The sequence below is a fragment of the Thermobia domestica genome, chromosome 5 (assembly GCF_964235325.1).
Source record: "Thermobia domestica chromosome 5, izTheDome1.hap1.1, whole genome shotgun sequence".
Lineage (NCBI taxonomy): Eukaryota > Metazoa > Arthropoda > Insecta > Zygentoma > Lepismatidae > Thermobia > Thermobia domestica.
In genome coordinates, this window is record NC_137458.1 from 21,704,508 (window position 1) to 21,717,588 (window position 13,081).

General features: G+C 36.0%; 1 protein-coding gene across 1 annotated transcript in view; it reads left to right on the plus strand.

Moving 5' to 3' along the window:
• Positions 1-13,081, plus strand: part of LOC145685786 (monocarboxylate transporter 14) — a 135,196-nt gene that overhangs the window by 82,543 nt on the left and 39,572 nt on the right. Inside the window, exon 3 of the mRNA XM_081758314.1 lies at positions 9,619-9,762. Within this exon, the coding sequence (XP_081614440.1) occupies positions 9,619-9,762 (144 nt within the window). The remainder of the gene's footprint in view (positions 1-9,618; positions 9,763-13,081) is intronic.

A 13,081-nucleotide genomic window follows, 5' to 3' on the forward strand; every position in this document is an offset into this window, starting at 1 on the left:
TGACTGATATTAGAAATACATTAAGTGCTCAAACATTGTCTAACTTGCTGCTTATCAATGTTAATTGCCCACCGCTAGACAAGCTCAAAGTAAACGAGCTAAAGCGTTTTTCACAGTCCTTTGCACCTTTCAAAAACAAACCGCGTAACTTGATGTTGTATCACTGCGCGCACGACTATTTGCTGATTGGTGAAGAGGAAATTGTTTCGTCTGTATTTCGCAATATTTCTGTTGCAGCACGTGCAGGTATTTCTGCTACTGCGATGTGCATTACTCATCTCACTCTCACACCATTGCCGTGTATATAGGGCAAAATATCCAATACTATATAATCCCCCCTCCTTTAAGAGCAACCGAACATTGTTATTTTCCTTTAAACTGTAATTATAGCTGAAATTACAATGAGTTATGTCAAATTATCAACTGAACGATAAAGAGATGGCGCTGGTATGTAACAGCAAGCATATTTATCATTATGGGAGATTATTTCTTTTTGATCTATTACCTAAATCATTATGCATATTCATGAAAAACGAATGGTACTTTTCCCCCTTAAATTCAATTTATTAATGTGCTTTCTTACATTGTATAGCACGCGAACATACAAATAGTAACTTCAGTACTACAAAGTAAGTAAATAGCCTAAATATTCTATGAGAACATGAAAATTAGCTATTAATGGTCTTAATTTTCTTCAAGTGAATTGAATAACGTTGATATCGTTTGATAAAGTATTTGCCATGTTTATGTTTAACAGAATAACTCGGAGCAGCAGGTAACCTGCTGGCTTCCTTAGGCGACATCTTTAAATTGTGGCGCGCACTTCGTGTGTTTTGTCATCTGTTGTAACAGTTTTCTCGATTTTGGTTTCGAATCCCATATAGATTTCGATCCCATATAGATACATACTTTGAGTCGAAACCTAAATGTTCTTACTGTGCCTTAACAATACACTAATTACCATAATACATTGCATTTGTTGTGTACTATTTGCTCATGGAAGAATAAACTGTTATTAGACTCATTTTCAATGTTGCTAACTCATAGTTATTTTTCAGTTTTTCACAAAGAATGGTTGTCAAACAGTTGTGTCATTTCATGAAAATGGGCTAAGCAAATGAAAAAGAGAAATCAAGTGAACTCGCTTTTCTTATTGAAGATAAGTTCCTTATAGTATTTCAGATCTTTGTTTGACCTTCCATTAGAGGTTAGGAAATAGTCAATTAAAGAAAGAGAGAGAGGGGGGATAGAGAGAAGTTAAAGAGAATAAAACCCGTTTTAGTGATTCATTACGAAGTAATATGAGGCTAATTTTTTCAGTTATAATTTGTATATCCCCTTTATAAAATGCGATCAGAATAAATGACCACTTAAAAAATGCAAAAACCGAATATTCGGTGCCAGAAATGAAATAATGTACAAAGGAATCTTCAACATTTAAGAATTTTTATAATATTGGATAGGAATGATCATAACATTTGAGTCTTATTTTTTTCTGGCTGCAGTGAAATTAAGAGGAGGTACTATGTGCATGTTAAATAATGTGTCTTTATTCCTATGTACAATCTAAAAAGGTTCTTGGAATTTGTTGAATAAGATGTCGATAGAGTCTTCATACTCTCATGACTGATATTAGTTTATGGTGTAACTTTTCTGTTAGATATCAAATGAAAGGATAAGTCACGAAGATTCAAAATATATTTTATAGGTATTTTTTACATATAACAAAGGAAATAAAATAATAAATTCTCTATTCAATAAATAAGTAAACTCAGTAGTTTTAAAGTTCTTGCAGAATGAATAAATGCTTGTTCCAAACACTCGCTCGCCTATAATGGAAACGTACAAGGAGCTCAATTTTGAAATAAAATAAAATAAAATCTTTTGAGTTTTACATCCCATGATTATGCAGGCTAGACTAAAGGAGACGGTGATGATGAAAACATGAATGAAATGTTGGAATGAAGAAAGTGGGAGGAAACTGAAGTACCTAGAGGAAACCCACGCACATGGTGTTTGTCTACCACAAGGTTCACTTGGCGTGAACTGGGATCGAACCTGGAACCCCGTGCGCTCTATCACTGAGCCACCGCGGCCTCCCAAGAGCTCAATTTTGAATAGAAGTTGTGAGTACAACTGCACATGTTTCTAGATCTGATAATTAACTTCTGTGTGGCTATATGATCCGCGTACCTGTCGTCGGGCGGGAGACCCGCGTTCGATTTCCGGAGGAAATTCATGTAGTTCGGGTCACTCGTTCGGCTGTAGGTCCAAATCTTATAGAACCTTGTTGTTGAAGGGGACGAAAAACTTTAATCCATCCATCCAACCATAGATCTGCTAGTAGGAACACTAAGTCATCATGTAATAGTGGCTCTGAATCCTAACATTTTAGGTAGATTCTCAGCTAGAGGAAACGTTAGGAGTGGGGATAGTAAGTTTTAGCTGTAATTTACACTGGTAGAAGAAATTCAACATTCTGCCCTTCTTCCTCCTGATGCGTGTCTGCGTTTACGTAGTAGTTCAAAGATTCAGGAGAGCAGTGCGTACGCCACTGCAAACGGGAGAAAATGGTTCCTGATTCTCTTATCACAAGCCCATGCAATTTTATTTTTAATCTCATTGTTTTCCTCCCTTCAGTTTGTTTATTCATTTCTTAGCAGAAAATTGCATATAACATTTTTTGTTTAATTAGTTGGCAACATTTCTGCACTGCAGTCTGCATTGTTTACAAGGGGTGCAAAGCTTCCTGAAAATCAGATTAGTTATTTCTTGGCTGAAGGATGGACATCATTCCATTGCGGATGATTTACCGCCAAAAAGTTACCAACAGGAAATAAATCCGATTTCAGATTTGTTTTAAGCTGGAAAATTACGAGTTACTGAAAATGTATACTTGAATTACTAATGGCTTATTTGTGTTATTCAACTTTGTACCTAATTTTTAGTAACTCTCTTCTCTGCTTTAGGTAAACTACTTTTGAATAAATATTCATAATAATTGCAATTATGCATATTTGTAACTTAAATTTAACGTGGTGTTTTAGTGATTACACAAATTACAATTATGAGCATACTTTATGGAGATGCTCTCACATAGGGTACCCGAGCACCTTTTATACACTATGAACAACTGATTTTTCAAGTCTTTTGTGAGAAAAATACTGTGAACTGAGAAACCATAACCTTTTCCATATTGTACAAGGGTATTTTCCTGCGAATAGAAGTTTCTTGTGGAATGCGTTCAGAAATTAACACTTGCAAGAATACTCTCTTAGTACAAGTATATTTTAGGCACACACTAATTTCCCCCCACCTCGAACTGTTTCAATTTCCTCACTGACAAATACTTTACCATTTTATATCGTAAAGGTCAGATCCACCGTTATTGTAACAGAGTGGTGCTTGAGCGATTGACTAGAAATTCAAACTCCGATTAGTGACAATTTCACAGTCTTGTTTTATTACAAGTGTAAACTCTTTAGTCAGTTCAGAAGAGGCCGTGGATCGTGTTCAGAGTTAATGACGATGGATTTTGGTGAGTCAGAGTAGGTCAAAGTGGATGAGAGTGGTCCATGGTGGGTCAGAGTGGGTCACGGTGGGTGGTGGGTCAGAGTGGGTCATCGTGGGTGGTGGGTCATGGTGGGTCACAGTGGGTCATGGTGGGTGGTGGGTCACGGTGGGTGGTGGGTCACGGTGGGTCGTGGGTCAGAGTGGGTCGTGGGTCAGAGTGGGTGGTGGGTCGTTTTCATTGACCCACGCCAAATACACGCCTATATATATAAAGACAAAATCTATAATTTTGTTCTCAGAGATTGGCAACTCTGAGAAAAATTTGATCTGAAAACCGGGTGAGGTTATATTTACATTGAAGTTGCACCACCTGTTCGTGACGTAATGTCACGTGGTATTAGTCCACTTTGCACATACAACTTTTTTTTTTTTTTTTTTTTTTTTTTTTTTTTTTTTTTTTTTTAGTGATTTACTTACGAAATATAGTTCAGCGAGCGAAGGGAGTTAGAAGACCACAGGACTCGTTTTATTCCACCTTAAAAAAAAATTTACAGACCTCGTGACCGGGTAGTGCAACTTCAACATAAATCTAACTTCACCTCTGAAAAACGTACAGATTCTTGGCAGTTTAATTGAAATATGGAAAACACTGCACTTTCCAGATTAACATGGCGTTATAGTACCTTTCGCTCTCAGAACAGTTCTAATATGACGTGGAATGGAATTATAGAGGTCGTGATTGGTAGTCAGTGGAATATTACACTATTACACGTAGAATGCATTATTCTATTCCGTGAAAGAGCATGGAGCCACATATGTTCAATTATCTGCAAATATGGAAATTAGGCAGACCAGGGGAAATGTTCAACTTCATACCGTTATTCTTCAAATCCCTCTACAATAGTTCCAGCAGTGTGAATAGCCATATTTATCATCCTGGAATAGAGTGGCATTGCTCGGAAGCAACATCTGGACCGTAAAATTGTCGTGTTCCCCTAAAATGGCCACATAATCTCAAAGTGTCACGCAGCCATTAAGCATCAGCACAAAACTCACTGAAAACCAGGACATTGCGGCCTTCAGCATCACAGAACTGCCGCTATGTTTAACATTTGTGTGGAGACACTGCTGGTCATACGTTTCTTTGGACGTCCGTCACATATAAAAACACCTGTGGATTGAAATAAACTGAAGAATGACTAATCCGATTATACAGTATCACATATTTCCAGTGACCAAAGGTCCATGTTATACTTGAGGGGCACCATTGGCTTCGTGGTATTGTCGAAAATGTTACTTATCATTAGACATCGGATTTCCAATGCATATTTTGTTTGCTTATATGCATCTCAGTTAAACTTGGTAGGAATGTCTAACAACAGTAATACAGCTTGAATTTTTAGTTTTGTAGTGCATATTTCAAAGGTTAGAGCATATATTAGTACTTAAGAGCACATTCTATATGTTCTTATTTCAGATCTACCCTTATAGTATGGAATAAATTCAGTTTTAGTTTGTATTTTCAATGTATTTACTTGTCTATGCAATAGAACAGCTTTTTGCATGGGAGGATGAAAGAATGCCTAGTTTATGGAGGACCAATAATGTTAGCAACCTATCAGCAGAGTAGATAGAGATGCTTACAATTGCCAAGACGTTGAGAGAAATATGACAAAGATTGTAATATCATGTCGACATCAATTCAGAAACAAGAAACGCGAGGATTGCTTCTTAGTGAATGCTTAGCTCTAGTTGATGAAGTTTGGCACAAGTTCCAGTCAGTTCCTGTAGTAAATTCGGACGCTATGCGAAAAATAAAATTGACGGATGTTCTTGTCAGAAACTTCGACTACAAAACAACTGAAACCACAAGAAAATGCCTTCAAGGATTAAATTTCAACTTGATAGAAAATATCGATACTGAATTGATCCTAGGGGCCGCGGTGGCTCAGTGGTAGAGCGTTCATCTCTGGTGCTTGGGGTCCCGGGTTCGATCCCAGCCCCCCGCCAAATGAACTTTGTGGTGGACAAACATTGTGTGCGTGGGTTTTCTCGGGGTTCTCCCGTTTCCTCCCACTTTCTTTATTCCACCATTTCATTCATTACTCATCATCATCGTCTCCTTTAGCCTAACTGGCATAACCGTGGGACGTAAAATTCAAAGATTTCATTTCATTTTTAAAATGCTCCTATCTATAAATATTGTCCAGTAACGTCTAATAGGGATGCGCACGAGACGAGTCGAGACAAAGCTCTTCCAATAGAGAAATATACATTTTTCGGGTTGAGACATCGCTTTTACAGCATATTTTCGAGACGAGACAGCCTCAAATCTTGTCTCGTGCGCATCCCTAACATCTAATGATGTTACCAGGTCATTCTCTGCTAGCTACAAATTTCACCCCCCCCCCCCAAAAATGAAGAGAAGTATCTTTTGATATACTGTAGGCCTAAGGCGGATCCAAGGGGGCTATAGGGGCTATAGACCCCCCCTTGACGCTCAGGTATACACTGGATAAAATGGGCTTCAATCCTGCTTTACACTGGATAAAACGGTAAAATATGGTTTAGCCCCTCCCTTGATCATATCTTGGATCCGCCACTGTATATATATATATATAGTGGAAATGTGTAGAAAAGTGAGGCTCGTACTATTTCGTGTTAAGTAAATACACTCCAAAATACAAATGTGAAGAAAAACTAGAAAACGTGTTCTCATGTTACTGTGTTGTTTCTAATTTCATTATTTGTGTGTGTTTTAAAAAGTTCGGAGTATATAATCTGTAACTGGCATAAAAATAAATTCTGAAGAGAAGCCCCTGAAAGGTAAAATACACTTTCGATGTTATATTTCACCTACAAAATTTTGTCAAACTTTGCTGCATGTTGGAAAATGCTCTCTTTTATTGCACTGTTAGTGTATATTAAGTCATATTTTAAGGTGGATCACTAAGTGTTCTGGGTGCTATGTTAAACACTGCTTGAATAGTGCGGTGTTACCATATAGTGTCGAATGTTTACTGATGAAAGATAATAGAGAAAGTAGTCATGGAATTATGCTTGGATACGTACGGGATAAATTAGTTTACGATCCCTCAGCTAACTTCCACTTCTCGAACTGTAACGCTAGAATCCAGGAATGTTCTTATTATGACTACCACAGTAAACATACAAATTTGGCAGTGACACATTATGGCGTTCTGCGCAAGTTCCTTTTCAAAATCTATTTCCTTAAATATAGATTAATCTTCATATAAAATGTAAAACATAAAACGAGAAACAGTCAAACAATGTATCTGTTTCATAATAAGATCGTTTCTTTAAAGTACTTTACACACACAAATAAACATTTCATAAAACTGAGCAATTCTAGTTAGCTCTAACAGCAAGTGCCATCTTGTGTGCTCATTGTAAAATGAATCAAATATTTTCTTTTATTTCTTACGTTTTAAGATATCAGAAGACACAACCAAATGAATCAGTGTCTTGTGTTGTAGCTGAAACACAACTCTGTCTTATAGTACAATATTTATAATATGTAACGTTTCATTGCACAATAGTTAAGGGAACGAGCTAAAATATGTACTGACTTCCGGGTGGTGATCCACCTTAACACTTAACAGCATAGTTGCATGCACATTTCATGGATTTTAAGTGCATACAAATTCGATGTCTCTTTATTATTTATGAGGTCATAAGCTTCCTCTTGGCTAAGCGGTTAGCGTACGCGTCTTTGGAGTAGAGACCCGGGTCCGAACTCATATGGATCGGATCCTACGTTAAGATGTAGGACCACGTCTCATATAGCCTTACTGTTGAAAGAATGCTAAACTTAAAATCAAATCAAATATCGAAACTACATCAAAAATCAACTGAAATTTTATTCTTGACCTACATTATAATTTATTATTATATATGAGTTATAGTTAAATATAATCAAGGTATTAGAAAAACAAAATAACAATGCAGATAGATACGGTTTCTAAATGTAAACAACTTAATCTCTATAAAGGAATTTGTGATATCACGTGAGTTTTCTGGTTTCAAGACCTTTTCATGTATGTAGTGTCGAAACTTGAGTGCTTGTTAGCGGTGACGTCACAAACTGCGAACCCACATTTTTAGTATTTAATAGCATTTGTATATACTAATTGTCAGTGGCGTACGCAAGAGGAGTACCGAGTTCTAACTCCTTCAGTCTTTTACTAGATACTACCACAGGTAACCCCGATACACAATGCCCGTTTGGACAAGGAGGTACAGGCTTCAAATATTTTAAAGAATTGTCCTATATATGGCATTAGTGAAGAAATAACGGCTAGTAATTTACGGTATGAACTGAATAATTTATTTATTTATTTTTCAGTTCATTATTTATTTATTTATTTTTGATATTTTAAAAAGCATGTTCATAAAATCTTAAAATTATAAAACCTTTCTTTTTTGAATAATAACATTCGAAAATATTCAAGAAGCCCTAAGATTCAATTGGTTATCGAATTATAAATTTTGACAACACTAGTTATATCTACATACGGCACCTCTATAAAATGTTTGAAGAATAATAAGAGTTGTGAGTCTCTATTATCTGTAATATTAGGGAAAATTAAAATTTATTTTTCATAGTAAGTTATGAATTTAAAAATATAATTTTTCATATTAAATTATAAATTTAAAAATCGCACGAAATAAAAAGGATTTCTTTGTTGTAATTCCCGAAAGTATTAAGATTATCAATACGCATATTATTATTATTATTATTATTATTATTATTATTATTATTATTATTATTATTATTATTATTATTATTATTATTATTATTATTATTATTTAGCTTGGAGTGTATGGAACGTACAAAATGAGAACTGCAACTATGAGTTTCAAAGAATTTCTAGCTTTATCAAACACTAATATTTGTTCCATCGTAGCTCTAAACGACCATCAACAAACCCATGTGTAACTGAAGCAAACTGATACGCTGTTATGTTAGTGACGCAAGCATTCTTAAGGAAAATAGTTCGTCATTAGAAGAATTATCTTACTATAAAAATAACCATATAAGACTATAGTAAGAGACAAGAAACAGATAGAAAGTACGTAATAATTCTAAAATCAATTACAATTAATGAAATACGTAATAGAAGCGTGTAAGAATGCAATGATATATTTCCTTGTGTCACCAGTTCAGCTGTGTAGGTATATGTCATACGTTTTAACAAGAGAAGCTCTCAGACTCCTGGTTTCCTGAGTTCTGTACACAGAGAAAAACTCGTTCTCCGAACAGCGGTATATTGTATATACAAAAATACGGTATCCTTTTGCTTACTATAGAAATCAGTACGGAGCATACGTTATCCGTATGCTACATAGGCACTGTCCTTAGATGTTACATCATGCTGTTGCAGTTCCGTATATCACATGCATATACTTATGTTACCTTCGTCAACTATATGTTATATACGTCCATTTGTATGTGAGATCCTGACCGTCTACATTATTTCTTACGGAAAGTACGTATAAATGGAACACTTATACAGAAAGTATTATAAAACATGCGTTTTCAGTTACATGTCTGCCGTACGTTAAGTCCAAAAACTACAGGAATTAAGCATGTGACCTATCTTTTTAAGTACGCCACCTACATTTTTTTTTCCTCAGTGTAGTAAAGCAAATGCACTTAAGTCTTCACATACTAATGAAAATCACTTGTGCTGAATCAATTGATACCACAATCTTATTGGTTGTTGAAGAAATTTTAAGAAAGAAAATTATCGTTTCACAAAGTTGATGCATGTTATCTACAGGGGCTAAACTTTACCCAAAAGCACTTGTCTAATTTACCTGTCCTACTGTAAATGTGCAAGTTCAATGTAATGAGTCAATCAGGTTTTTATATAGCAGAATGATGCAAATACTTTTGTTTATTTCCGTTTAGAAGTAAAAGAGAACAAACAGTAGTCCTACATTTATATAAGATCGTATGAATATCGCACTAGCGTTAATCTTTATCATAATTGTATTGTACAGAATATATAAAATCTATATATTAGTGTTTGTAATAACTTTGTAATTATAAATTCAATATCGTATATTCTATGTTTCTAGGTCCATTCGTCAGTGCCCTAGCAAACAAGTTTGGTTTTCGGCTTGTTACTATTTTGGGCAGTGTATTAGGATGCATCGGGTTTCTTCTGTCTTTCTTTGCTACAAGTGTGGATTACCTGAAAGTCACATATGGAGTTCTGGGAGGTAAGGATTATTTTAAGTTTCTATTGAAACAACTGTGTAGTTTGCAGAGTATAAACGTTTAGTCTGTGAAGTATAAACGTTTACTTCGTTTCAAGATCATGTTGAGACAAGAGACGGTTTTATAATACGGATTCAGCATTACAAAACCAGGTTCCATCTCGCCAGTATTCATCTGCTAAAACCGGAAGAGGTAGAAATCCACTTCCGATTTCAATATTTGATTTCCATACACCAACACCGATACTGATTCTTAAGAAAAGAATAAAACATTATGTTTAGTAAAAATTAGAAAATGTTCACAATGAAGCACATTTCTTTTATGTTGGAGCACGTTTCTTTCCTTTGTTTGGTCACGGGCCGCCACTGCACACCAGGCATATTAGTCCACGTTGCTTGTTCTTTGGCGAGCTCGTGTGTTGAGTACACTTTTTGTGACAATGCCCTTTCAGTTGTGATAACACCTCTCTGTGTAATCAAGTGACGTGCGTGTTACTCTGTAGCAAATATTTTTTTTCAGTGTTTATCAGGCGCCACTCACTTTTTCATGTTTTTCTTCCTTTCTCAAATAATACCAACATCAAAAAATAATGTTACCATTTATCTGTGTTATTATCTTATATTTACAATATTCTACTGTATTTAGTAAAATATGTAGGTACAGTCATTCAAGTGTTTACTCTTGCGTTCACTTCAGTTATTAGGAAATATTCTTTGGCAACGAACTACTTAACGGAGCAGCGTAGATGAAACTTCAGATCCAAGCTTCGAATACCTGCAACTCATCTTGGGTTACATTTGTAAAGTTATTTTCCTTCAGCCTCATTAGAGTAATGCTGGGATGGAACGATAAAATATACGCGTAGTCAGATTTCTTTAAAATTACACATAATCGTGGCTGTCTCATCCACTATAGTCACGTGCATAAGAAGTCTGTCTTGTAGCTCCGCAGGCGTGTCTGTCTCATCTACCATAGTCATGTGCACAAGATGACTGTCCTTTCGCTTCGCAGGTGTGGCTGTCTTATCCACCATAGTCATATGCACAAGAAGTGGCAGGCGGGATCCTGCACGTTTTGAATATTGCCTTCCTGGAGCCATCGATTTCATACTTGCATCACTCTGGCTACATTCCGTGCAACAGAATATGAAGAATACTCTGGAGATATTCACACGCAGAAACCAGTTGGAATTCCTCCAGTATTCGACGACAACGTATGGTTTGACTGTCCAGACACCTCACGTTATGCGCACACCCAGCCATTACTGAACTGTGGCTGTTTGACCTCCGTCCGGTTGCTATTTCCAGAGCGCGTGGCCAACGTACGTACTGTGTTATTCATCCACATTCCTAATCATTTTATGGTCCTTCCATCCACTCCACGTCCTGAAAATGTGGGGTCAATAAAATGGCTCCTTCTTGATGTAACATTTTTTAATGTCCAGCAGTACATGCTGTAAAATTATCATCATAACATTCACATAATGAAACTAAGAATCACACTGGCCAATGTGTTAGTTGTGGAATTTGTAGGTACTCGAAAATTACACAGGAAAAATTTTAAAACATTCGTTTCCATGAATGTGCCAACGTTGATCCGAGGATGAGCCGATTTTATGCTCATAAGTCGATCATTATGTCTACAAGTTTGACGGCCAAATTATTCATAGGAGTTTACATTTGGATGATACTTGCATCAATTGAGTTTACATTTGGATGATACTTTCCTGGCCGTCTTTGCTGAATTCTTTGACAAAGATGATGGAGCTAGTCACAGTGAATGTCACTGTAAATAGATATGTTACCGTGTGGAAGTTATTTTAGCAACAGGATACTGTCAGCATCCCAGAATACAGATGTTATTTATTTCTCAGATGTAAAATTTTCCTTTCGTGCTGCTACTACAATGATTGTGCTTCTTAAAGTGTCGAATAGCGAGAGGCGGCTTTAGGATTTTAATTTTGGGTAGGCCCGCTCCCTCGTTTATGGATACATATACACATGTGATTGATTAATGACGGTAGAAAATTACTTTTACAGTAGTGGTTGATGCTATTTGTTAAATAATTATCTACCACTAATCTAACTAGTGGAAAATATATTTACTCTTTATTGTATCTTTTAGCGTTTATACATTTTTCAAAATTTTTGGGTAGGCCCGTGCCTACCCTGCCTATCCGCGGGAGGATCTTGCATCGTTTGGCCTAATCCTCGTTTCGCCTAACCAATTATCTTACACTTTTATGACAGATAAAAGATAAGGTTTATGTCCGCCATTTTAGGCGAAATAAGGATACTCGTTTGGCCTAATCCTCGTTTTGCCTAAAATGGTGGACTATAAAAAAATCGTGGAGATAAAACTGGAGGGAAATTTTTCGAAAAAAAAAAATCCCTACTATGTGAAGAACTGAGAAATACAGATGCAAAACCAGTTATATCCCTCTTCCATAAACTGTTAAAACCCAAACCTGCAAATAACATAATGAGAAAAGCAGAATCAAACCCGGTTAATTCCATATTTCAAACAATTTGAGGTTTCGTACTGTATAGGATTAGTTTAGTAATCTGAATATTTACTGCAACTCTTCCTAAATCATTCGAAATTTTATTTGGCAGAATTTGAAGTGTGTGCTTTCATTTTATTATTATTATTATTATTTTTGGACTGAAAATTGAAAATAAAATAAAATGAAATCTTTAGTTTTACATCCCACGATTATGTCGGTTAGACTAAAGGAGACGGTGATGATGAGAAATGAATGAAATGGTGGAATGAAGAAAGTGGGAGGAAACAGGAGAACCCCGAGAAAACCCACGAGCACGGTATTTGTCCACCACAAAGTCCACATGGCGCGAGCTGGGATTGAACCAGGGACCCCAAGCACCGTAGGTGAACGCTCTACTACTGAGCCACCGCGTACCCTGGACTGAAAATGGAGACACTATACGTCTTAACCTAACTGTTCGTGAAACTTTTCTGTGCTTGTTTGCTTTTCTTTAATAATTACTAAACAAATGCACGCAAAATCGAAAGAAAACGATACTCTAAGCAGCGATGATCATAATTTTGTTATCAGACAACACCAAAATTGTCTAGAAAACGTACAAGACACATGAAAAACTGCAAACGAAATGTAGCCAAAAAGACAAGGTGAGTGGACTATCTATGGTTAAAAGTCGTTTGTTTTGTATTTCAGGGTAACTCTTTACTTTGAACAGAACATTGTTGGATTAGGTTCTTCTCTAAACGGTCTCTTCAGCTTCAGCAGAACCTCTTTCTTAAAATGTCTCGTGTCAATTATCATTCAAAATTATAACATGC